Raw genomic sequence first — 26,618 nt, 5'->3', positions numbered from 1 at the left:
TGCCTTGCTCAGTAAGTATCAGAGCAGCTTCCTCCCACAGCAGATGGGAGCAAATACAGACCCCACTCAGCTAGACTATAGCAGAGAGTAGAGACCTTGGGGTACTCTGTTCTATGTGGGATATCTTCATCAACTCTCTGCCCTTAGGGATCAGGGAATCCTACAAAAGAGGCAGTGGAGGGTAAGAGCCAGAGGGGATGGGAGACACCAAGAAACAAGCAAAGGTCATGACCTCAGAGACTAGAGAAGCAGCATTCCTAGGGCCTGCACTGGTCTGCACCAGGTCCTTCAGGTGTATCCTATGGCTTCCAGTTTAGTGTTTTTGTTATAGGATTTCTGGGTGCAAGCAAGTGGTCTCTTCATCTGAATCTGTACCTTGTGCCCTTTCTTGGGTTCTTTTCTTTCTGTTTTTTTTTTTTTAATCCTATTCCTACATGTTAGTTTTAGCTTACTTTATTATTCCTTAAAAGCCTGTTTATCTCTAATGAGAGACTGTCTCTAATGAGAGACAGAAAGGGGGTGAATCTGGATGAAAAGAAAGGTGGGAAGAACTGGGAGGAGTAGAGGGAGGGGAAACCATAATCAGACATATTATGTGAGAAGTAAAATCTCTTTCGAATAAAAATAGTCACAAAGATAATATGCTTAGTTGGGCATGATGGTTCATGTCTGTGATCACAGCCCTTGGTAGAAGCAAGAATATTATGAGTTGTTATTAGCCTGAAATATATAGTAAAAATGTTGCATGCATGCGTGCACACAACACCCATTCCCCCAAACACAAAGCCCAAACCAAAAGAATAAGGTATTACTTATTTACCTTTTCTCTCATTCTTGAAAAGGGAAGTGTAACAGGGTGCTTAATTAGCTTGGGAAGTTTGTACAATTTCATGTTAAACACACTGATCTGTAACTTAAAAATACCTTGAGAATACCGTATAATGTAAGAGCACTGGAGTCCTTGTTCCATCTAATATTAACTAGCAGTTGGTACCTCATGGGAGTTTAGGAGAGCCATTCAGTTAAATACTTCTGCTTCATTAGTATAATCTCAATTGAATTCAGTTTTCCTTTGTAAAGAAAATGTTGTCAGTAGGTGTGCTGGCTAGTTTTGTTTCAAGTTGACAAACTAGAATTATCTGAAAGGAGCGAGAACATCAATTGAGGAAATGTCTTTATATGATCTGGATCTGGCTACAAGGCTAGAGAGATGGCTCAGAGGTTAAGAGCACTGACTGTTCTTCCTGAGGTCCTGAGTTGAATTCCCAGCAACTACATGGTGGCTCACAACCATCTGTAATGGGATCTAATGTCCTCTTTTATCATGCAGGCAACATGCAAAAACATATCACACACACACACACACACACACACACACACACACACACACACCTTAAAAAAATTGACTGTAAGACATTTATTTTCTTAGTGACTGATGGGGAGGGCCAAGTTCATTGTGGTGGTGCAACCTGGGCTGGTGGTCCTAGGTTCTATAAGAAAGCAGGCTGAGTAAGCCATGGAGAGCAAGCCAGTAAGTAGCATCCTTCCATGCATCAGCTCCTACCTCTAGCGTCCTGCCCTATTTTCATGTTCTAACTTTTTTGGTGATGAACAGCAATGTGGAAGTGTACGCAGAGGAAACCCTTTCCTCCACAGCTTGTGTTTTGATTATGGTGTTTTTGTCGTGGTAATAGAAGCCCTGACTAAGTAAGATTGTTTTAGAATTGCTTGTTTTCACTGTTCAGTTTGTTTCTAAGTTATAATGCACTGTTCTTTGCAAATCCTTTATACAGAAAATGTAAGGGTAGATTATACATACTAATATAAGTGAAGTTTCGCACAGTCCTTTATTTGCTTCATCCACTAAGGGTCATTGCCATCGATGCTAGGTGGATAAAAGCCATCAGGGAACTCAGAACAATTTTTAAGTCTCATGTGGAAGGAAATGAGAATCTGGCAGGTAAAATACAAAGTATTTGTTTTCAGCATTAAATTCCAGAGCTCTAACTAGATGTTATCACTGCTCCTTGGAACATAGAACATCTTATATCTTCCTTAAGTCCTATGTCAGTTTGCTTATGTTGGGGTGCAGGAATTGCCTTACAAACCACATGAAACATGAACACCGTTCTCAGTCAGACAGCAATGGTTGATCGAGTGTATGCCCTAGGACTGATGAATCAGGGCCGTGGTCCAGATTCAGGAATTGAGTTAAGGTTCTATAGGATTTTTAAGTCTGAGCCAAGTTATTTCACTAGTCAGGATTTAGGGATAGGGATTTCCTTAGGAAAATGTCTTTGTTGTACATTTATCCTGCTCCCATTGGTTAGGCCATTCAATTGTGGCAGGGGACTTGCTTTGTTTAATATTCTTATCTTATCTACTAGGATGGCACTTGTCAAACATTCATGTCTTAATTTGCTAACCAGGAAGTCAGTTACCCATGCTCCTGTCTTTTTCTGCCAAGTAGGATGTCAGTTCCCAGGGAGGTCTTACCAAACTTTAATTTACCAAATAGTTTCTTATATCGGTGCAGGTGTCTCTCTTATGTTGGGGTCCATCCCAGGGACATTTTATACCATAAAGATTATTTCCAGGTGCAGGAAGTATGCTGGGTGGTTGGTTTGGGTCTAAGCTTATTGTGGGTAACTGTACAAAGCAGTTCTACTGAATTCTATTGTGATTGGTTTCCAAGGGCACAGAACATAACAGACTATGTAATCCACTTGGGCAAGTTTCCTAGTAATGACAAAAACAGCATATGAGAAAGTTATAATATTAGTAATAGAACAACATGGCAGGCTAGTCAGGGAACAATTACCTAGGCATTACCATTTTATGTAGGCCTTAACATTCCATTTAGGCCTTAATATTTTACCCAGGCCTTAACAGTTTATCTAATACCCCCACTTGATTCTAAGCCCCTTAGGAAAGAATGAGACAGCTTAGTGTCCTTCATGGCATGGTAATTGCATTGAGTCTTGGGATGGAACCCAAATCCAAGAAGTCCTCTGCGTATTTGTTTGGTGGTGCCATTGTTCATATGTTCTCTGTGTGTCTAGTGTTTGGGCAGTGTGGAAAGCATGTCAGGTATTTACTGTGGAGAAGGAAGTATGGTGTAGGCTTGGAGAGCAGGCCAGGCAAAGCTGTGGGGCCGGAGCTAGATGGAGGCTAAGTAGGAATTGTCAGACACTGGCCCAACCATAGCAGAGCTCTGCTGAGAAGCAACACGAAGCGTCACACTGCGAGACTTTACTGTTACCAGATTCTGAAGGGCACCACGATGGTAGAAATATTTACTTTAAAATAATACCCCTGAAAGGGTGAGTCAGATGAGTCTGAATTTTGACTGGTAACTCATGATGATCAGGTTTTTGTGTGTAGTTTTTAAGAGATTCTCTGTTACTCCTTCATCTGAGAGGATGCTGTACATGAAGTAGCTATGACATGGCATAGCCCTGACCTTCCTGGTAAAGGTTTAATTCCTTGTGGTCTTCTGCAGTAACAACCTGTGCTGGAATGAGTATTTTTACCATGACTTTAAACGCTTATTTTTGAGCATAGTTGACAAAGGCAAAGGCTGTGGTGGATACATTCTTCATCTCTCATCACTCCTGAGGTGTGGTCTGTAGCTTGGGTTCCACTGACTTTTTACCTCCTACACAGCATATCCTCATTTCTTGATTGTTTTAGTTTAGATGCCTTTTCCTTACTTACCCTTAAAGCTGAATTTTCTTATTTTCTATTAACCTTGTACTGTAGAAGGTTACTAGTACATTCAAAGTACAAAGTAATTTTCCATTATTAATTAAGTCCACATTCCATTCTTTTTTTTTTTTTTTTTGTCTTTTTTTTTTTTTTTTTTTATTAACTTGAGTATTTCTTATATACATTTCGAGTGTTATTCCCTTTCACGGTTTCCGGGCAAACATCCCCCTCCCCCCTCCCCTTCCTTATGGGTGTTCCCTTCCCAACCCTCCCCCCATTGCCGCCCTCCCCCCATAGACTAGTTCACTGGGGGTTCAGTCTTAGCAGGACCCAGGGCTTCCCCTTCCACTGGTGCTCTTACTAGGATATTCATTGCTACCTATGGGGTCAGAGTCCAGGGTCAGTCCATGTATAGTCTTTAGGTAGTGGCTTAGTCCCTGGAAGCTCTGGTTGCTTGGCATTGTTGTACTTTTGGGGTCTCGAGCCCCTTCAAGCTCTTCCAGTTCTTTCTCTGATTCCTTCAATAGGGGACCTATTCTCAGTTCAGTGGTTTGCTGCTGGCATTCGCCTCTATATTTGCTGTATTCTGGCTGTGTCTCTCAGGAGCGATCTACATCCGGCTCCTGTCGGTCTGCACTTCTTTGCTTCATCCATCTTGTCTAATTGGGTGGCTGTATATGTATGGGCCACATGTGGGGCAGGCTCTGAATGGGTGTTCCTTCAGTCTCTGTTTTAATCTTTGCCTCTCCCTTCCCTGCCAAGGGTATTCTTTTTCCTCATTTAAAGAAGGAGTGAAGCATTCACATTTTGATCATCCGTCTTGAGTTTCGTTTGTTCTAGGGATCTAGGGTAATTCAAGCATTTGGGCTAATAGCCACTTATCAATGAGTGCATACCATGTATGTCTTTCTGTGATTGGGTTAGCTCACTCAGGATGATATTTTCCAGTTCCAACCATTTGCCTACGAATTTCATAAACTCGTTGTTTTTGATAGCTGAGTAATATTCCATTGTGTAGATGTACCACATTTTCTGTATCCATTCCTCTGTTGAAGGGCATCTGGGTTCTTTCCAGTTTCTGGCTATTATAAATAAGGCTGCGATGAACATGGTGGAGCACGTGTCTCTTTTATATGTTGAGGCATCTTTTGGGTATATGCCCAAGAGAGGTATAGCTGGATCCTCAGGCAGTTCAATGTCCAATTTTCTGAGGAACCTCCAGACTGATTTCCAGAATGGTTTTACCAGTCTGCAATCCCACCAACAATGGAGGAGTGTTCCTCTTTCTCCACATCCTCGCCAGCATCTGCTGTCACCTGAGTTTTTGATCTTAGCCAATCGCACTGGTGTGAGGTGAAATCTCAGGGTTGTTTTGATTTGCATTTCCCTTATGACTAAAGATGTTGAACATTTCTTTAGGTGTTTCTCAGCCATTCGGCATTCCTCAGCTGTGAATTCTTTGTTTAGCTCTGAACCCCATTTTTTAATAGGGTTATTTGTTTCCCTGCGGTCTAACTTCTTGAGTTCTTTGTATATTTTGGATATAAGGCCTCTATCTGTTGTAGGATTGGTAAAGATCTTTTCCCAATCTGTTGGTTGCCGTTTTGTCCTAACCACAGTGTCCTTTGCCTTACAGAAGCTTTGCAGTTTTATGAGATCCCATTTGTCGATTCTTGATCTTAGAGCATAAGCCATTGGTGTTTTGTTCAGGAAATTTTTTCCAGTGCCCATGTGTTCCAGATGCTTCCCTAGTTTTTCTTCTATTAGTTTGAGTGTGTCTGGTTTGATGTGGAGGTCCTTGATCCACTTGGACTTAAGCTTTGTACAGGGTGATAGGCATGGATCGATCTGCATTCTTCTACATGTTGCCCTCCAGTTGAACCAGCACCATTTGCTGAAAATGCTATCTTTTTTCCATTGGATGGTTTTGGCTCCTTTGTCAAAAATCAAGTGACCATAGGTGTGTGGGTTCATTTCTGGGTCTTCAATTCTATTCCATTGGTCTATCTGTCTGTCTCTGTACCAATACCATGCAGTTTTTATCACTATTGCTCTGTAATACTGCTTGAGTTCAGGGATAGTGATTCCCCCTGAAGTCCTTTTATTGTTGAGGATAGCTTTAGCTATCCTGGGTTTTTTGTTATTCCAGATGAATTTGCAAATTGTTCTGTCTAACTCTTTGAAGAATTGGATTGGTATTTTGATGGGGATTGCATTGAATCTGTAGATTGCTTTTGGTAAAATGGCCATTTTTACTATATTAATCCTGCCAATCCATGAGCATGGGAGATCTTTCCATCTTCTGAGGTCTTCTTCAATTTCTTTCCTCAGTGTCTTGAAGTTCTTATTGTACAGATCTTTTACTTGCTTGGTTAAAGTCACACCGAGGTACTTTATATTATTTGGGTCTATTATGAAGGGTGTCGTTTCCCTAATTTCTTTCTCGGCTTGTTTCTCTTTTGTATAGAGGAAGGCAACTGATTTATTTGAGTTAATTTTATACCCAGCCACTTTGCTGAAGTTGTTTATCAGCTTTAGTAGTTCTCTGGTGGAACTTTTAGGATCACTTAAATATACTATCATGTCATCTGCAAATAGTGATATTTTGACCTCTTCTTTTCCAATCTGTATCCCTTTGATCTCCTTTTGTTGTCTGATTGCTCTGGCTAGAACTTCAAGAACTATATTGAATAAGTAGGGAGAGAGTGGGCAGCCTTGTCTAGTCCCTGATTTTAGTGGGATTGCTTCAAGTTTCTCTCCATTTAGTTTAATGTTAGCAACTGGTTTGCTGTATATGGCTTTTACTATGTTTAGGTATGGGCCTTGAATTCCTATTCTTTCCAGGACTTTTATCATGAAGGGGTGTTGAATTTTATCAAATGCTTTCTCAGCATCTAATGAAATGATCATGTGGTTCTGTTCTTTCAGTTTGTTTATATGATGGATCACGTTGACGGTTTTCCGTATATTAAACCATCCCTGCATGCCTGGGATGAAGCCTACTTGATCATGGTGGATGATTGTTTTGATGTGCTCTTGGATTCGGTTTGCCAGAATTTTATTGAGTATTTTTGCGTCGATATTCATAAGGGAAATTGGTCTGAAGTTCTCTTTCTTTGTTGTGTCTTTGTGTGGTTTAGGTATAAGAGTAATTGTGGCTTCGTAGAAGGAATTCGGTAGTGCTCCATCTGTTTCAATTTTGTGGAATAGTTTGGATAATATTGGTATGAGGTCTTCTATGAAGGTTTGATAGAATTCTGCACTAAACCCGTCTGGACCTGGGCTCTTTTTGGTTGGGAGACCTTTAATGACTGCTTCTATTTCCTTACGAGTTATGGGGTTGTTTAACTGGTTTATCTGTTCCTGATTTAACTTCGATACCTGGTATCTGTCTAGGAAATTGTCCATTTCCTGAAGATTTTCAAATTTTGTTGAATATAGGTTTTTATAGTAAGATCTGATGATTTTTTGAATTTCCTCCGAATCTGTAGTTATGTCTCCCTTTTCATTTCTGATTTTGTTAATTTGGACACACTCTCTGTGTCCTCTCGTTAGTCTGGCTAAGGGTTTATCTATCTTGTTGATTTTCTCAAAGAACCAACTTTTGGTTCTGTTGATTCTTTCTATGGCCCTTTTTGTTTCTACTTGGTTGATTTCAGCTCTGAGTTTGATTATTTCCTGCCTTCTACTCCTCCTGGGTGTATTTGCTTCTTTTTGTTCTAGAGCTTTTAGGTGTGCTGTCAAGCTGCTGACATATGCTCTTTCCTGTTTCTTTCTGCAGGCACTCAGCGCTATGAGTTTTCCTCTTAGCACAGCTTTCATTGTGTCCCATAAGTTTGAGTATGTTGTATCTTCATTTTCATTAAATTCTAAAAAGTTTTTAATTTCTTTCTTTATTTCTTCCTTGACCAGGTTATCATTGAGTAGAGCATTGTTCAATTTCCACGTATATGTGGGCATTCTTCCCTTATTGTTATTGAAGACCAGTTTTAGGCCGTGGTGGTCCGATAGCACGCATGGGATTATTTCTATCTTTCTGTACCTGTTGAGGCCCGTTTTTTGACCAATTATATGGTCAATTTTGGAGAAAGTACCATGAGGAGCTGAGAAGAAGGTATATCCTTTTGCTTTAGGATAGAATGTTCTATAAATATCCATTAAGTCCATTTGGCTCATGACTTCTCTTAGTCTGTCTACATCACTGTTTAATTTCTGTTTCCATGATCTGTCCATTGATGAGAGTGGGGTGTTGAAATCTCCCACTATTATTGTGTGAGGTGCAATGTGTGTTTTGAGCTTTAGTAAGGTTTCTTTTACGTATGTAGGTGCCCTTGTATTTGGGGCATAGATATTTAGGATTGAGAGTTCATCTTGGTTAATTTTTCCTTTGATGAATATGAAGTGTCCTTCCTTATCTTTTTTGATGACTTTTAGTTGAAAATTGATTTTATTTGATATTAGAATGGCTACTCCAGCTTGCTTCTTCTGACCATTTGCTTGGAAAGTTGTTTTCCAGCCTTTCACTCTGAGGTAGTGTCTGTCTTTGTCTCTGAGGTGTGTTTCCTGTAGGCAGCAGAAAGCAGGGTCCTCGTTGCGTATCCAGTTTGTTAATCTATGTCTTTTTATTGGGGAGTTGAGGCCATTGATATTGAGAGATATTAAGGAATAGTGATTATTGCTTCCCGTTATATTCATATTTGGATGTGAGGTTATGTTTGTGTGCTTTCATTCTCTTTGTTTTGTTGCCAAGACGATTAGTTTCTTGCTTCTTCTAGGGTATAGCTTGCCTCCTTATGTTGGGCTTTACCATTTATTATCCTTTGTAGTGCTGGATTTGTAGAAAGATATTGTGTAAATTTGGTTTTGTCATGGAATATCTTGGTTTCTCCATCAATGTTAATTGAGAGTTTTGCAGGATACAGTAACCTGGGCTGGCATTTGTGTTCTCTTAGGGTCTGTATAACATCAGTCCAGGATCTTCTGGCCTTCATAGTTTCTGGCGAGAAGTCTGGTGTGATTCTGATAGGTCTCCCTTTATATGTTACTTGACCTTTTTCCCTTACTGCTTTTAATATTCTTTCTTTATTTTGTGCGTTTGGTGTTTTGACAATTATGTGACGGGAGGTGTTTCTTTTCTGGTCCAATCTATTTGGAGTTCTGTAGGCTTCTTGTATGCCTATGGGTATCTCTTTTTTTAGGTTAGGGAAGTTTTCTTCTATGATTTTGTTGAAGATATTTACTGGTCCTTTGAGCTGGGAGTCTTCACTCTCTTCTATACCTATTATCCTTAGGTTTGATCTTCTCATTGAGTCCTGGATTTCCTGTATGTTTTGGACCAGTAGCTTTTTCCGCTTTACATTATCTTTGACAGTTGAGTCAATGATTTCTATGGAATCTTCTGCTCCTGAGATTCTCTCTTCCATCTCTTGTATTCTGTTGGTGAAGCTTGTATCTACAGCTCCTTGTCTCTTCTTTTGGTTTTCTATATCCAGGGTTGTTTCCATGTGTTCTTTCTTGATTGCTTCTATTTCCATTTTTAATTCCTTCAACTGTTTGATTGTGTTTTCCTGGAATTCTTTCAGGGATTTTTGCGATTCCTCTCTGTAGGCTTTTACTTGTTTATTAATGTTTTCCTGTGCTTCCCTAAGTGTGTTCATGTCTTTCTTGAAGTCCTCCAGCATCATGATCAAATATGATTTTGAAACTAGATCTTGCTTTTCTGGTGTGTTTGGATATTCCATGTTTGTTTTGGTGGGAGAATTGGGCTCCGATGATGGCATGTAGTCTTGGTTTCTGTTGCTTGGGTTCCTGCGCTTGCCTCTCGCCATCAGATTATCTCTAGTGTTACTTTGTTCTGCTATTTCTGACAGTGGCTAGACTGTCCTATAAGCCTGTGTGTCAGGAGTGCTGTAGACCTGTTTTCCTCTCTTTCAGTCAGTTATGGGGACAGAGTGTTCTGCTTTCGGGTGTGTAGTTTTTCCTCTCTACAGGTCTTCAGCTGTTCCTGTGGGCCTGTGTCTTGAGTTCACCAGGCAGCTTTCTTGCAGCAGAAAATTTGGTCTTACCTGTGGTCCTGAGGCTCAAGTTCGCTCGCGGGGTGCTGCCCAGGGGCTCTCTGCAGCGGCAGCAACCAGGAAGACCTGTGCCGCCCCTTCCGGGAGCTTCAGTGCACCAGAGTTCCAGATGGTCTTTGGCTTTTTCCTCTGGCGTCCGAGATGTGTGTGCAGGGAGCAGTCTCTTCTGGTTTCCCAGGCTTGTCCGCCTCTCTGAAGGTTTAGCTCTCCCTCCCACGGGATTTGGGTGCAGAGAACTGTTTATCCGGTCTGTTTCCTTCAGGGTCCGGCGGGGTCCTGCCGCTCCTGGGTCCTCCCCCACGGGAGCCCAGAGGCCTTATACAGTTTCCTCTTGGGCCAGGGATGTGGGCAGGGGTGAGCAGTGTTGGTGGTCTCTTCCGCTCTGCAGCCTCAGGAGTGCCCACCTGACCAGGCGGTTGGGTTTCTCTCTCACCGGGTCTGGGAGCAGAGAGCTGCTGCCTCCACATTCCATTCTTGTCTCATCTCTTATAACCTTTGAAAAGTCCTACGTGCTGATTTCTTTTTAAACGATATATGTGACATTTTAATTGTATTTCCTTTTCATTTTTTGAAAATTTCAAATAGCTGCATCCAGGGGTCTTTATGGCAGCAAAACTGGCTTACTTTTTAAACATTTTTCTTTAATTTTGAGGATTTCAGACATGTATACAATGAAATATGATCATAGTTATCCCCTGCAGTTCCTCCCATATTGTCCCAATCCACTCTGCTCCCAACATTGCCTTTGATTGCTTTTTCTTTTAACTGAATTCCATTAGTGTTGCCTTATGTGAATGGTGGTGGGCCACCCATTGGAGCACTGGAAACCTACCAGTGGCCATCCCCTCAAATGATTGTCTCCTTAGGCAACTCTCTTAGTCAGGCCCGAGGCCTGGAGATCACTTCCTCCTCTGTACTTTGGCTGTCTTGATCTTGTGTGGGTTTAATGTGTTGTTTCTTAACTTCTGGAAGCTTTTAAAAGCTTACCTAGAGGCTGTTTGGGGTTTTGACATTTCATTATTTACAAGTAACCCAACAGAAATTGCTGAAGGTGAAATAATTTGGTTAAAGTTGGGTTCATTTAAGATTTTGGTTAGTATCACTTAGTTGTAAGATAAAGTTCTTTCATTCTTGATATCTCTTAACCAGAGGCTGGCCCTTCCCTGAAGTCTGTCTCTGACACAGATGAACTCCACCCCTACAGGATCTGCCTTGTATCATCCCTTGAAGTTGGCCATGCCTTCTTTCCACTTGGCCATCACACTCTGCTCACTGCTCCTTTCCTCAGAACCCACACAGAACTCACTGACATTTCCCGCATCTTTTCTCATCTGTTAATAACCTTAAGAAATCCAGTCTAGTCCACTGAATAGATAAGGTCTACTCATCAATGTTATGCTGCTAATTACATGATAGCGTATCATTGCTAGGGTGAAGAGGAGGAACTATAAAGAGCTTTCAACATTATCTTAGGATAACTTATATAAGATCTCTTTGGAGGGAAATAAGAGGTTTAGGAACAGATTTTAGACATTGAACTCCACGGTACCACAGACAGCCAGCAGACTGTGGACTGACTGCAGTGTGGAGACATGCTGATATGGAGAGTCGGAGGTGAGGGAGCCAGGTAGAGGCTCTGTAAGAAAGTTAAGACTCACTGGAAGGGGAGGCCTCAGGAAGAAGATGAGGTCAGTGTGCACTCACAGAGATGTCAGAGAGGAGGAAGAGCCAAAGCACTCAGGAGACCTTCAAGGACGAGACTTTCTAGAGAGCACTTAGTTGAGGTGGGGGAGATGGTAGAATGGGTGCCAGGTCAAATGCAGTGTTTTTTGTTTTATTTTTTTCCTACCTGGCATGCCTACATCATTTGAGTGACAGGAAGGAGAGTCAGATGATGAGGGTCACAGACTTTAAGCAGGGAGATGTGGAAGCTTGACAGCAGAGCATCTCAGGATGAAGAACAGCTGAGGGAGGGCTTCTGAGTTGGAGGAAGGGGTGAGGCTATGGAACCGGTAGCCAGTGGTCTAGAGGATGACCAGTTCACACCATTTGAGGTGATTAGGAGCACGGGGAGCCTTGAATAACCATGTAGCCACTGCTTAGCAGTTTATTTCATCATCGTTGAGAGACAGAGGTGGAGAAATACTGTTCTTTAAAGACATTTCTTTTCTCCCTTTCCTATTTTGGATAGTCTTCTTTGTGTAGGCCAAGGTGGCCTGGACTCATTATGTAGGGCAGGATGTCCTTAAACTTAGGACCCTTCTGCTTCTGCTTTCTGAGTGGAGGGGAATTAGGAGTGCACTGCCATGTCAGCCTTTCTTCTGTCTGTACTGTGGAATCCAGAGCCTGGACAAACACAGCAGGAAGCTCCAGGGACTGTGTAGCATTGTGAACTTCCATTCATGAGTGTCTTAGGAGCTCAGCAGTAAAGGTGACTCTTAGCCATTAAGCCTGCAGTCTGGGCTGAACAGGGAGTCCTAGGAACTAAAAGGATGGTCAGTATTCACTCTAGGTGGAGAGCAGTTGGGTTTGGCCAGGATGTTGCAACAGGAGATACACAGAAAGGTATAAGAGGTTCATATTTAGTTCTTAGTTATGAAGGAAGAGGTTAGGCTTGAACTATTACCATGAATAAAAACTATAGGAGCCACACAAATATTGTTTACAGTCATCACATTGCCAGAGTCACCAACTTATATTTTGTCAATTTATCCCATGTAGTATGGTCAAAAAAAAAAAAAAGAGGTTTTTGTGAGTTTTTGAAAGTGATGGGTTTTGTAATGTCCACGAGCAGTATTTTTAATAGCTCGAGAATAACAGGGTTGGGTACTCTCTTCTCAGCCTCTTCCTGGAAGCTTACTTTTACTTTAATGTTCATACCCACTAAAATGTGCACTGTGGAAATTTTTGATCTTGCCAGAAATGTGGAGAACTGTGGTTTACTGATATGTGGTTTGTGTGCGGGGATAATTGGATAATAATGGTGTAAACACCTACAGGTGCTGGGGTTGGTATAATAAGCCAAGCGCAGGAAGTGTTCACCCTTTGAAGGCTTTACTTGTGTGCTGTGCTCTTGATTCAGTACCCCTCTGAGTGTCAGGACTAATGCATGGATATTATATTAGTAAGGGCCCATGCTTTACAGGACTTGCAGGGGTAGCAAGTGTTCTGACAGACAGCACCAGGGAGCTTCTGTTTCTGCTTATTGGATCTCCTTTAGTCTGCAGACTGCCAGCTTGATTTGTGTCTACAGTTGATTAAAGAACAAGACCTTCAATTAGCTATGTATCGAAGGAATGGTCATATTTGGTCAAAACTAATGTAAGAGGTAGATGGCTTCTTAATAGCAAGAAACAATGTTTGCTTGGCTTTTTGTTTTTAAATGGGAATCCATGAATCCATGGGTTCTGGTCAAGATGTCCTGATATCCTAGGTTTTTGGGGCAGTTCTGGAACACAAGGGTGTTCCAACATTCTCTATAGTTAGGCACCCCTCTCACTCTGAGAAATTCTCTTCTCATTTGGATGACATACCACATTTTCAGATTCATGAGTCTCATTTCAAGTCACTCAGGAAAAGTATACCTTAGCCATTGAAAGAAGAAGTTTGGAGGTGCTCGAACACTTTTTCTTTTCTCTAACCTCCCAACAAATAAATGATAAAAGGGGCTAAAACGTGTGCTGAGAATTTCTATTTGAATTCAACAAGTATGTCCATGGGCTGTATAGTCAGCAGAGTCAAAGTCTTTGGAATAAAAGTACACTTAATATTTTCTGGTTTGATAAAGAGAGAAACGGGTAGTGTCAGGTCTTGCATTTGTAAAATACTGGGCATGAAATATCTTACAAATGACTTATGCTTGACTCCTCCTTTGTTCAATCAGTGCTAATATTCTGAGGGAGCCCGTGTGCCTAGGAGGATGCGAGCACATCTTCTGTAGGTGAGTTGTAAGAGCTTGACGGACACTGACGTAATTGTGCTGTTTGTACGTTATCTTGAGTTGGTCTTTATTCCTCTTTCTGTTTAGGAGTAAGAAATAAAGCTCGGAGGTAATGTCCAGAGTTGTAGAGCTTAGTAAGCAGTAGCTCTGCTAAGATTTTGGAAAAGGAATAATGCCTTTGACATAATTCAGATGTGACCTCTTAAATCTGGTTTGAATGACTGAGCTAATAGTCTTTCAAAATTTATAGAAGTCTAATTCTTAAATTTCCAACCATGAGTGACTTAAAAGAGTAGTCATTTATTGTTATAGATTAGAAGGCCAGGAGGTCAAGTTCTGATACGTGTTGACAGAGTTTGTTCCTCCAGAAGACTATGAGGGAGGATCTGTTTCCAGCTAGTTTCTTGTGGTCCATTAGTGAGGTTTTCCATGGTTGTGACAATATTTGATTTAAAGAGTTGATGGGTGTATGTTAGTCACCCTTTTGGTCGCTGTGATAGAAGACCTCAGAATTTCACAAGCTTCAGTTACAGTGGTGGGCTTTGGTGAATTTGATGCTTGAACACTAATTTTGCTTCTTGGTGTCAGGGTAATAAGCCAAGGGCAGGAAGTGTTCATCCTTCAAAGGACTTGGGACAGAGAACAGGGATTTGGCACTAGGCATAACCTTCAAAGGCCTATTTGTAGTGATTTTTCTAGCTGGGCCGCCTTCCTAAAGTTCCACCCAAATAGCACTACTTAGTTGAGGACCAAGTACGTCTGTCAGGGACACTTGTAATATTGTATGTTCCTGTCACAGGCTCTAAAGCACTCATTTGAGATTACCCTGTATATAACAGGGAGAAGGATTTAATTTAGAGGTTTCTGGTCCATGTTCCTTTATGCTGAGACTATGTTTATCCACACCTCTATCTCCTTATGCTTTCAGGTGCCATTGATTTGTTAGTTGGGAAAAAATAGGCAAATTGTCTTGCTAAATAATGTTTCTATATAGGAAATTGAGCAGAGATCTTGCATATATGTGCATATCATATATCATATTATCAGAGCACACTGTTTTGCCATTCTGTGTAAAACAACCTATGTTTTCCTACTGTTCATGCTCCTTAGTGTTTGGAGCTCAGATTCTGCTGAATTTTCTTTTACTTTTTTTAAGTGGTTGTATAAGCGACTGTGTTGGATCAGGATGCCCAGTGTGTCATACCCCAGCCTGGATCCTAGACCTCAAGATAAACAGACAGTTGGACAGCATGATCCAGCTTTATAGTAAGCTTCAAAATTTGCTACATGACAATAAAGGTTCAGGTGAGTGATATTCGTTCATTGTTTTGTTAAAGACAAATTAATGCTGATACTCAGCACATAAAGGATTTAAAAAGAATTGTGAATGATATAGTTCACATTTCAAGATTAGTAGTTTTTAAAAGTCATTTTGAGAAATGAGATAATTAGGTGTAAACTTTAGAGATGAGGTACCGAGGTCCAGAGGAGTTAACTGCTCGTGCCTGCAGTTTTATGTGTAGTTAATATAAGAAGCAAGAGAAGCAGAGTTCATTTCTTGATGTCAGTCCAGAGAGGCTCGGGACTTTACACTGGCTGCTTTCTATACTAGAGATAATTTCTGTAGACTATAGATACTATAGTGATTTTATTTTAACAGTGCTTAATTCACTTTGGCACACTGTTAGAAGATAGAATGCAGTACTCTCGCAAGGATCACTTTCTAGGCTGAATTAATTAGGTATACATTTTGAAAGAGCAAAAATCTAACACATTTTCTTTTCTATTTAAATGGGGGTTAATGTTTTTCAAATTGTTCTTAGACTCTGTGTATTAACTATATATCCTTGCATTATGCTTTCTGCTGAGAACTAATTGGCTGTGAAAAGAAAGTAAAGTGTTTTGAATTTTCATAATTGGATGTTGGAGTTGTCTTTTCATTGACCAAATCATATTATTTTAGCATGTGTTTATAGGAGACCCTGTCTGGCAGGATGCCATGATAAATTGATACTGGCAATGTAAATTTGTTGGCTTTGTGTTTTTAAGTCTTTTGTCTTTGGATTCTGATGCAGTATTGTAACTGTCGGCTACTGGTAAAGTTGATTGAACAAAAATTAAAAAGGCAAATGTTTTTAAGTATTTTTGACACTGGTTGTATTTTTAAGAATGTAAGTCATAGTTAACCTGTGTTTACTTTGAGTTATCTGATCTTTGTGCTAGTCCCATTTTTAATGGTAAAATAAGTTATACTAGCATTGTGATTTATGGAATACAGGTATGTACATGTATTTTGTAAAGGACTTGCTTTAAAAAGTATTGTGGTTTTAAGTCTCAAAAATGCATTGATCTCATAACTGACTACTTGGTATCGGATAACCACTTGGGGGACACTTCTCCAGTTCCCAGTATTCTTAGTTTCCTGTAGTTCTTTATTCATGGCTGAAGCTCATGAACTTTATTTTCCCCTTTTGTGCTAGCATGTCTGGTGATGGTTAGGGTCTTGTTTAGGCAACTATGATAGATATGTAAATATGAATATATATATTATATATATATACACACACATATCATATATATGTAGATACCTTATATATGTATAACAACTCTGTGTGTGTGTCTGTTGTGTAACAAAAAAAAAGGCTGTGAATATGAAAGAAAGCGGGGTGGGAGGGTAATTAGCAGGGGTTGGAGGGAGGAAAGAGAAATGGGTAAATGATATAATTATCACTTTAAGAAATAAAAAAGTATAATACAATTGTGAAAAAATTATAAAGAAGACTGTATTGGGAGCCCAGAGGCAGCTCAGCAGGGTAAGAGCTCTTACCACTCTGGCAAGGTCTTGTGTTCCATTTCCTAGTGCTGAGGTCAGGCAGTTGGCACTTCCAGCTCCTGGCTTTCGTGGGCACCTGTAGTCATGTGCAGGTAAACATAGGTATAAAATTAAATCCTAAGAAAGAAAAAGATGCCTTGGGGAGAAAAATATCATCAGTTTAGCTGAATGCTTTTGTCCCTTAAGAGCAGTGTCTGATGGTGTGTCTTTGGTGGTTGAAAGAATTGTGTGTATGATCTAATCAGCCTGTGTACCCCGCATGCAGACTCTAAGTTGACAGTGATTCCTGGTCAAGGTCCATGAGTGGTTGGCAGTGTCAGAGTTGGGAATAGGAAAGAATCAAGGAGCCCCTTGAATTATTTGTACAGTACAAACAATACATCTCTGAAAGTTGCTTTCATTTGATTCTTACAGGTATGTCTGACTGTTAAGATTATTGGCTAAACACTGAAATATGGGGTCTACTTTTGAGATTGTCATAATTCTTTAACTTGCCTCTTCTCCAGTCCCTGTGGAATAGTGTGCTGAGTCACCTCAGATGCTGTAACAGAGGGTGACAAACTAGGCTGCTCAAGTCCAAGAACCTGCCTCAGTTCTGGAGGCGTGAGGTTTGAGCTTCAGGAGAGTCCTCTGGGAGATCTGGCCCGTCTTTGCTCACATTCACCTTGTGTCCTCATGTTACATGAGGGGCCCACACCAGTGCAGCTTCAGCTTGCAGGAGGCTGTCTAACGTAGACTTTAATTAAGATTACTTTTGGGCTACCAGGTATTAGTTATGATTTCAGCATACGGATTTAAGAAGTAGAAGGAAATTCAGTTTCATGCATAAATAAATAGTTTGACACCTTTAATAGTGATAAAGTAGGAGGAGGGTGGAGTAACCTTTGTAAGCTAATTCCCATCCGTTATGGCTCGCTAGGAATAAGACTAAAAATTTACTATAGTGAATGGAGGGCGTTTGAATCATAGTATGATTTCGAATTTTGTAGACAGAGGAAAAACTAAATTTCAAACAAGATTCAGGGTAGGAGCCCTTTTAGAATATGTTCTTACTGTTTCCCTATTTTTGAACATTTTTGGGGGTGGGGGTTGTTTGTTAAATTAAGTTGTATAAAAATATGAAGTGTGGGCCTGGAGTTCAGATCCCAGCACCTGCGCCACAAGCCGAGCTGCTCACACCTGCGACTGCAGCTCTGCGAGGCTGGCAGCCTCCTCTAACCATTTGACCTTTCGTGCATGCACAGGTGTGAGCACTTACAAACACACTCACCACTCAGCACACAGCACACACACGCACACGCATGCATAATCTAAACGAAGAAAGTAAAACTGGCAATGGGCCTTGTTACCTTGATAGGAGATCACAGAAATGTTAGAGAAATTTATTGAGTGTATTTACTCAGATACCTCTTTTCCTGGTACAAGTTTTTTTTTTTTTGTTTTTTCTTTTTTTTCCTTCTATCAGTTTTCCTTCTAAAGTCTTGTCAAAGCAAGCCAGCTCTGAAGGGTGTTTGGCTTTTCAGTTTTTCCTCCCTGTGGTAGCTCCCTTTGTTTCTCTATAGTATATTTAGCACATGTAATGAGGGCCTGTATTGGTTTAGTGTGAACTTCTAAAACCAAATTTAAGTCACAGAAGGTGAAATGTTTTATCAGTAGAAGGAACCAGAAACTGGGAACAAGTGAGGGTTGCTCTTCCTTGTAGTAAGAAAATGATCTCACCTTAATTAAGATAAGGACAGGAGACTGAGTGATTCCTGAAGCCTGACTAACTCCAAGTGATGTAACTGTTAAATGCTCACATGAAGAAGAATGAACCAAGTGGAGGATTAGCAGCTTTCACAGTTTCTCTATCTTTAAACAAAACGTGTAGTACATAATTTATCTTCCAAGTGAACCTTGTTACTTGCATTTACTATAAACTGTATAATTACTATAATTAAGGTGGATAATTAGGAAGAGCTTGTCAGCTCGTGGACATGGTACATGGTATATTGGAGATGAAGCGGATTTATAGGAAAACGTGCTAAGATGAACTTCTAAACATTTCCGCATGTTTTCCTCGGTTCAGTGTGCTTTAAAGAGAAGAGGTTATCATCTTTTTCTGATGACCATTTATGGGTAATTTTACCTTATTCTTTATAACAATCTTTTTTCTACTAATAGAGTTAAATTTAAAGTTTCCATTTTTCCCTTGAACCCACCATATTAAACAGCCCTTGCAGGTGTGGTCACGTTTGTAGAACGTGTCGGTGCTGGTGACATTAAATAAAGAACCTTGATTATGCTTTCAGAGATCACAATTTGCATTTCTCTTTTCTAGTTTTGGAGAGATGCTGGTCCTTCTGAAGTGATTTCTTGGTGTTTCATATATGCCATTACTTCTTATAATAGACGAAGATGACTGTTTAGATAGCCATGCAGGTGTTGTTATTTTAAATAGATCTACGTGCATTTTAACTTACAGAATAATAATTCTTCAGGTGTCAATGTTACACAGATGGTATACAGAACACTCCCTTTAGTTTTTTTTAAAATAAGGAACTACCTAGTCAGAGTTTTCAACCTCTGTTGTGTAACTTACAATAGAGAGTAATTTGGAAAGCACAATGTACATCATTATAATCCTTTGATGTAGATTAATGATAGTGAAATCACATTTTCTAATTGTTTCTCTTTTCTATGCTTATTAAATTTTGAGGGGAAAAAAAACCTTGACAACGCAGCTTCTTAGTAACACACTTATTTCTGCTTCTTGAATTTCATAGTATTTTCTAAAATATTTAAATTCAGAGAATAAGATTTTTTTAAAATGTCATTAAGAAATTTGCTCTGCAGAGGCAGAACCAATGTTTTTTGTGAAACAAATATGATAATTTATCAAGCTTAGAAGCATTCATCCATAAAACAGTTGTAGCTGTTAATAATATGATTTATGTTCTAGCAACTGAGTTGTTTTGCTTTTCAGTTTTATTTTAGATATGCTGCATAAAATCCAGACTTTACAGCCATTGTCTGTGGTTCTCCTTGCTTAGTTAGACCAAGTGGTGTGATTCAAATCTCCAGGCAAAGGTGTTAGTACATGATAGTCCATAAAACAATCGTGTGCATATGAATTTCATAGTTTTGCACTCTTTATTTGCTCTTTTAGAAGTTAGGGGACATGCTGCTGAGGTTGAAATTTGATATGTTTTTTGAGATTTGGGGTTTTTAGTTGATTGAATGTGTTATCACTGCTTAATTTCCTTTAGTGTCCCAGCTCTACTTTTTATTATAAACATCGAGAAATCAAGATTTGACTTGTTTTTCATTGAAAATGTCATCAGCTGCATTTAAAATAATAAATTAAAATCAAATACAACTTTTCACAGATGACTTGAGGATTAACCTTTAAGTCTTTGTAATCCTTAGGCCTTCTTAAGAAGCAATCCTTGGTAACATTTTATTTTGACCTTTCTCTAGACTCCAGATTGTATCAGAAGTGGCTTGGTTTTAAAATCTACTTATCATTGTAGAGCAAAGACCTTGTTGAATTTAGACATCTCGTCTCTTGGTGAATGGACATCTCATTCTTAGGATTTTCAAGTTTCTGTCTTGGTAACACTGTAGACCATGGATCTCTCAACACCTCCACTTCAGTGACTTTGAGGAATCTGCCCTCATTCAGTTACATAGTTCTGCTTGTAGGCAGCCTTATCTGTTTACTGTCTTCATTGTCTTCACTGTTCCCCCATGTCACCAGAAAGAAGTGGCTTCTTTAGAGTGTCGTCCAGTGCTGTTATTGTTAGGCAGGGTCATTTGGGACATTCCTGCAGGGTTAAAAACTTATTTATTTCCCATTTCCTCTTCCTTACCTAGAGTGCTTTTTACTTGGTGGCTGTGTTTATAAGATGGGAGGAGAAAGAACAGAGAAAGGAAGCAATCCTAGTGGTGGTCGAGCAGTAGAGGAATAAAGTATAACAGTCCTTAGAGAACAGAAAGTTGAATTCATCGGTAGCTCAAGGTGGAGAAATTAATCCTCATAGCATGTTTCTTTTTCTTTTTTCTATCAGATTCAAAAGACGACACATCTAGGGCAAGTTTACTTGGTGATGCAGAAAGGAAGAAGAATTCAGTAAAAATGTGGTTTAGTCCTCGAAGTAAGAAAATTAGATGTGTTGTGAATAAAGTTTCAGTACAAACCCAGCCTCAAAAGGCAAAGGATGACAAAGCCCAGGAAGCCTCAGTGTTTGAATTTGTTTCCGCAACTCCCCCTGTAGTTGTTTCTACGAGGGCTAAAACAGCTTCAAGAACATCTGCAAAAAAGCATCCCAAGAAATCTGTAGCTAAGATCAACCGGGAGGGAAATTTCAGGCCAGAAACAAGGGATAGTAGATTTGATTCCAAAGAAAAGCTGAAGGAAGAGAAGGTTGTCTCCTTTAGCCAAACACTAGTTATGGAGAATTCACGGGTAAATGGCGAAATAGACTTATTAGCGAGTGGCTCTGTGGTAGAATCCGAATGTTCTGGAAGCTTTGCTGAAGTCTCTTTACCATTGGCTGAGCATATAGTGTCTCCAGATACTGTGAGCAAGAGTGAAGAGGCTCCTGAGAAGAAGGTCTGTGTAGAAGATCGTTGTCCAGTAGGGAGTGATGGAAATCCCAAAGGCTGCCACAGGCCTCCCACTTCTACTTCTAAGAAATGTGGGAGCAACGTTCCAAGCACCAGCGGAGAAATCCGTGAGCCAACATTGCTTGCAGAAAATGTAGTGTTGGTTGACTGTTCTTCACTGCCTTCAGGCCGACTTCAGGTTGATGTCACCCTCAGGAGACAGAGTAACGCATCAGATGACTCTCTTAGCCTTTCACCAGGCACACCCCCATCTCTGCTGAACAATTCCACTCACAGACAAATGATGTCAAAGCCCTCCACAGTGAAGCTGTCTTCTGGTATTCCAGCCAGGAAAAGAAATCACAGAGGAGAGACGTTACTGCACATTGCCTCTATAAAGGTAGGCTGCTTGCTCTGCACTAAGTCTTGGGATGAGACCAGACTTGCTGGCTCTTACTATAACAAATACGTGAGATGATTAGACTAAAAACTAAATTTCTCTCACAGAATTGGAAATTTCAGTTCATGCCCAATAGGTTCTGTTGCTTTGAACTTGTCATGCTGATATGTGTTGTGGAACAAAGCTAGCTATGTGTGTTCCCCCCCACCCCCCATACCCCCACTGCCCCATAAATGAGAAGAAAGAGGGGTAAAGAAGGAGTGGGGATCCCATTCCCTCTTCATGGCCAGTGACTTGAAAACCTTAATGTAGAAGATGGAGGTGAGAGGCTGTGGTAATGGCTATACTCTAAGCATCCTCTGCTCTGAGCAAGTCAAGTATTTGGGGTTAACCCTGGTTATGCTTCAGTTGATTTCTGTTAAGCCTGACTTAGAAAATGTATAGTTTTGGTCATTCTTGTCATATGTATAAAGTGTGTATATGCACACAAAAGCCATTGTAACGTGGTTAATGCTTCCTAGACTTACCTAGTTCATTATGCTCCAGTCAGTTTCTGTTAGTAAGGATGTAGGCTGATGAGTTTCTATGTCTCTCCTTCTGGGAATTTTCAGACCACAAACCAAGCATTCCCTTAATTTGGTAGAGAATGCTATTCCAACTATAAGAAAAATTTACTTTCATTAGTGAGGATCTCTAGAGCCTAGTGTCTAGGCCAGCGCTTAATAAACTCTTAGAGGCAGTGCTAGGGAAAATGTTCTTGACTTTACAAACTATATAGTATGTGCCATATATTACTCTAGAGCAGAAGTAGCCACAGACAACAAGTACACCAGTTAAAATTTGACATGCAAATTCAAGTCGCTCACCCACAGACTGCAGATTATATTTCTTGTCCTAGGCATGGAAAAAAGCCAGTATAGAGCAGATAGAGAAATTGTGGCATGATGGTGTCCTGGTGCCTTTTCTTCATGGATGTGTTCATAGTTACTTTGTGTAAGTTTTTCTCAATTGGCCATCTACTTGAAAAGTCATTCCCAAATGAAAGTCGCCTGTTTTGTTTTCTTGAACCTAAGTGTCTGCTATTGTAATTGTCCTTAGTTGACTTATTCTCAATTGCTGCCCTTAAACATGCATTGATTTATCTTGTTTTTAAACCATTAAAATTAGCACTAATTAGCACTCGTGGTCTTTTAAAGTTTTGATGTGAGCTGGATGTACATTCCCACCTGTTTCAATTTTGTTTGCTTTTACAATGCTGGGGACACAGGGCCTTCCTCAGGCGCTCTACCAGGGAGCCGCACTTTCAGCTTCTGTGTTTGAACTTGATAGATATAATTTGGGAGGAAAAAAATAGCAGTGGGTTTATCATCGTTGTTACCTTTTTAGAAATAGTTTTCATTTAATTTTTACCTTAATTTTTTCATTTATAGCAAGAATTAATTATTTGATTATGAGGAAGCCAAACACCATATTTCTGCAGTCTTATTCTAGCTCCCTGTCTGCCTACTTAATATTTGCATGGCCTTACAATTACAGCTCCTGTGAAATGGAGCAAGAAGCAGGGGCAGGCGTGTCTTTGGTGCAGTGAATTCAGATTTGGTGACCTTCAAGGCAGCCAAACCAAGGAAGGGGAGGGCGTGGGTTTATGCAAGGAAGGCATCCCCAGGCTGCTGCTGTGCTTGGACTTTTCTCTGTAGCACATAGGTGGCTTTGCAGCTTCCACAGTTTATGGTGCTTGTGATGTTAATCTTGATTGTCGCCCTTTTTGAAGCCTGGTCAAGTGGTTCACACCTGTAACCTTGGCTTTCAGGAAGCTGAGGCAGGAGTAGTACTGTGAGTTGAAGGACAACTTGGATCATGCAGCTAGCCATAGCATAAAACAGACACTCCCCATCACTGCACTCCTGTACCAACATCTCTCAGTCACTGTTCTATTGCTATGAAGAGACAGCATGACCAAGACAGTTCTTATAACAGAATACATTTATTTGGGGGCATAGTTAGAGTTTCAGAGTGTTCGTCCATAATTATCGAGGAAGGAAGCAGACAGGCTTGGGTCTAGATGAGTCGCTTGAGAGCCTTACTTTGAGATCCACAGGCATCAGAGAGAGTGAGAGAGAGGGAGGGAGAAAGAGAGAGAGAGAGAGAGAGAGAGAGAGAGAGAGAGAGAGAGACAGAGAGAGAGACAGAGAGAGAGACAGAGACAAAGATGGGGCCTTTTTTATTTAAACTACCACACATTTTACTCCTTGGTCCACTTGTAGTCACATCACAATGTAAAGTCAGCACCGTTTAAAAGTCCAGACTCAAGTCAATCTCTGAACTGTAATGAATTATAGTGTTCTCTGTTCAATGGTACAGAATATTTATTACCATTTCAAGGGGGAAAGGAGGGGGCACAGTGGAGAAATACTGGACCAAAGCAGCACTGAAGCCCGCAGGCCAGACTCCTACACTCTGGCTCTCCATGTCCAATGTCAAGGCACTCTTCAGGTCTCTAATTCAGTTCAGTTTTGTTGACTGCAACACACTTCCTTGTCTTGGACTGGCTCCATACCCAGTCTGCAGTTCTCCTCACTCACCAGATATCACCACACTTTCCTGGGGTCTCCAATTCATTGCAGGCTGCAAGGTCTGCCACATGCCTAGCATGAAAGGCTCTCCTTAGTGGAGGAAGATTCCACAACTTTTTGACCCTGAACCAGAACCTTGTGACCAAACCTGTCAAGTTCTGCCACTTGAAATGCAACCCTCTTAATATTGTCTTAAATTTGCATAAGCTTTGTCTTGATAATTTCTAGGCTGAGAGAATCCCTCAGGTTTGTTCTTCCCTAGGTTGCAGGGTTAAGGTGGATGGTGTCTTATGCTGAGGTCACCACTCCCTTTATTCTGTATAGCATAAAGTTCTTTAACACTTCAACGCTGCTGGGTACCAGACTTGGCCTCAGGATCATTTCCTGGAGCTCCTTTCTCTTCAGACTGTGTTTTAGACTTGTCTTTTAACAGTGATCACTAATATCCACACCGGAGACAATACAAGGCTACCCTGAAATCTCTGCCTGTGCTGTTAATCCAGAACTCTTTTTAGCCCCTTGCAAGTTTTTAGGACAGGAGCAGAAAGTAGCCATATTCTTTGTCAGTGTATCACAACAATGTGCCCAACCAATATTAGTCTTCCCTTCTGAAATCTTTTAAGCTGGGCCCCTACATCACCCTCGGCGCTGTCATCTATGTTCCTGCTGAGATGGTCTATTAAGCATTGCTTAAAGCATTCAACCGATTTTCTAGTCCAAAGTCTTCCATATTCCTTCAAACACCAACATGGTCAGGTCTGTCACAGCTTTCTGTTTTAGAGGCACCTACGTACGGTATTACTAAAGCATACCTCTGTGTGTCTCTGAGACAGATAATAAGGTCTCTGATCTAAGGAATGGTCAGTCCACTGGCTAATTCAATCTTTAGAGGGAGCGGGTCATTGACGTGTATCCTTACAGGCATATCTTACACTAGCCTTTTTTTTTCCTCCTGTAATTTCTGCTCCTCTCTGCCTCCTAATTGCCGTGAAATGAATTGCTCTATGCTACCTCTGAACCACAATACACCAAAGCCCTGTAAAAAAAAGCCCATTTGGTCACAGTGTTGCAGAAGTAAGCAACACAGAAGCTATTGATTGCCCTTCGAGAAGTAGGTTTTCTGAGGTGTAGTCCCTTGATGTTATGCAGACATAGTAGATGTCAACGCTTGAAGGCAAGGTGCTGAGCATCTCAGGAGTTCTAATCTCAGTAGACGTCACTGGGAGGCTCCGCTTCAGACTGTGACTTTGACACTCATAATTCCAGTCAGTTCTGTTACATGTATGTGAAGTCATGGTAGTTTGTTTCCTTCATGCTAGCAGTCATGAGAAAGTAAAAGAGCAAACTGGGATCTGTGGTATGTTCCAGATTTGATTTCTGGAGCATCACATGGAGCCAGCATCTAACTCTGTCAGTTGGCCCCCACCTCTGCCATTGTAATACTAGCAACTTTTTGTAGCATTGAGTTGCCAGGATTATTTATTTATGAAATTACTTTCTTCTGTAAATTCTAAGAAGCCTGAGAACTGTTTAGGTTACCATACTGCAGAACTCCATTCGTAAAGGTCATTTTGTTTTCTCTTTTAAAAATGACATCTGTCTTAGTTAGGGTTTCATTGCTGTGAAAAAACATTATGACCACAAACTCTTACAAAGGAAAACATTTACTAGGGACTGGCTTACAGTTTCAGAGCGTCAGGGCATTGTCATTATGGCGGGAAGCATGGCAGTGTGCAGGCAGACACGGTGCTGGAGAGGAGCTGAGAGTTCAACATCTTGATCCACAGGCAGTGGGAGACCTGTGTCATTCTGAGCATGGCCCGAGCATAGGAGACCTCAAAGCCTGCCCCACAGTGATACACTCCATCCAACAAGGTCACTGCTGGTAGTGCCACTCCCTATGGGCCAAGCATTCAAGCATGTGAGTCTATGGGGCTGTAACTATTCAAACCCACAACATCTAATGGCTGAATGGGATAAAGTTTTAACTCTCTGGTCAGCTGGTTTTAATGGAAAGCTTAGCTATGATGTTTAAGTAAATTTTATTATACTTAATTGTAATGTCCTGTTGTTTTTTTAACGAAGTTTATTTTTAGTGGTTTTTTTAAAGAGCCAGTATTCTAATAGAGGAAATGTTTGTATGCTTTTAGAAACTTACTGTATGTTGCTGGAATATGCACATATTCACAGTATGTGTGACCATATGAAGAATCTTCCTTTTTACTCCAAAGTTGCAGATATACAAATTCACTTGGGCACACACGTCTTTATTTTGGGGGCTTTAAAGCATTACTTGAAATAACCAAAAGCATTTAAAATTTCTTATAAGTCTTCATAAATACTTTCTTCAGATGATTTTTTTCTCAGGGCTTTAAGGAAATCTCAATTATTCTTTTAAGTTATAAGGAATGAGAGAGTGCTTCTACTAAAAAAATAATTCTCTAAGAGAAAAAAGTAATTTAAAGCAACGAGAAGCAGAAGTTAATTTATTTCCTGGAAACTT

General features: G+C 40.4%; 1 protein-coding gene across 7 annotated transcripts in view; it reads left to right on the top strand.

Annotated features, from left to right (window-relative positions):
* Positions 1–26,618, top strand: part of Bard1 (BRCA1 associated RING domain 1) — a 74,208-nt gene that overhangs the window by 6,629 nt on the left and 40,961 nt on the right. For 5 of the 7 annotated variants that reach the window (NM_022622.2, XM_063267688.1, XM_039084174.2 and 2 more), the window contains exons 2-4: positions 13,666–13,722; positions 14,879–15,027; positions 20,605–21,542. In NM_022622.2, coding sequence (NP_072144.2) covers positions 13,666–13,722; positions 14,879–15,027; positions 20,605–21,542 — 1,144 coding nt within the window. The remainder of the gene's footprint in view (positions 1–13,665; positions 13,723–14,878; positions 15,028–20,604; positions 21,543–26,618) is intronic. The other 2 variants (XM_039084176.2, XM_039084175.2) reach the window with 1 other exon arrangement.

This window comes from Rattus norvegicus, chromosome 9, assembly GCF_036323735.1.
Source record: "Rattus norvegicus strain BN/NHsdMcwi chromosome 9, GRCr8, whole genome shotgun sequence".
NCBI classification, from domain to species: domain Eukaryota; kingdom Metazoa; phylum Chordata; class Mammalia; order Rodentia; family Muridae; genus Rattus; species Rattus norvegicus.
This window is presented reverse-complemented; position numbering and strand designations above follow the sequence as displayed.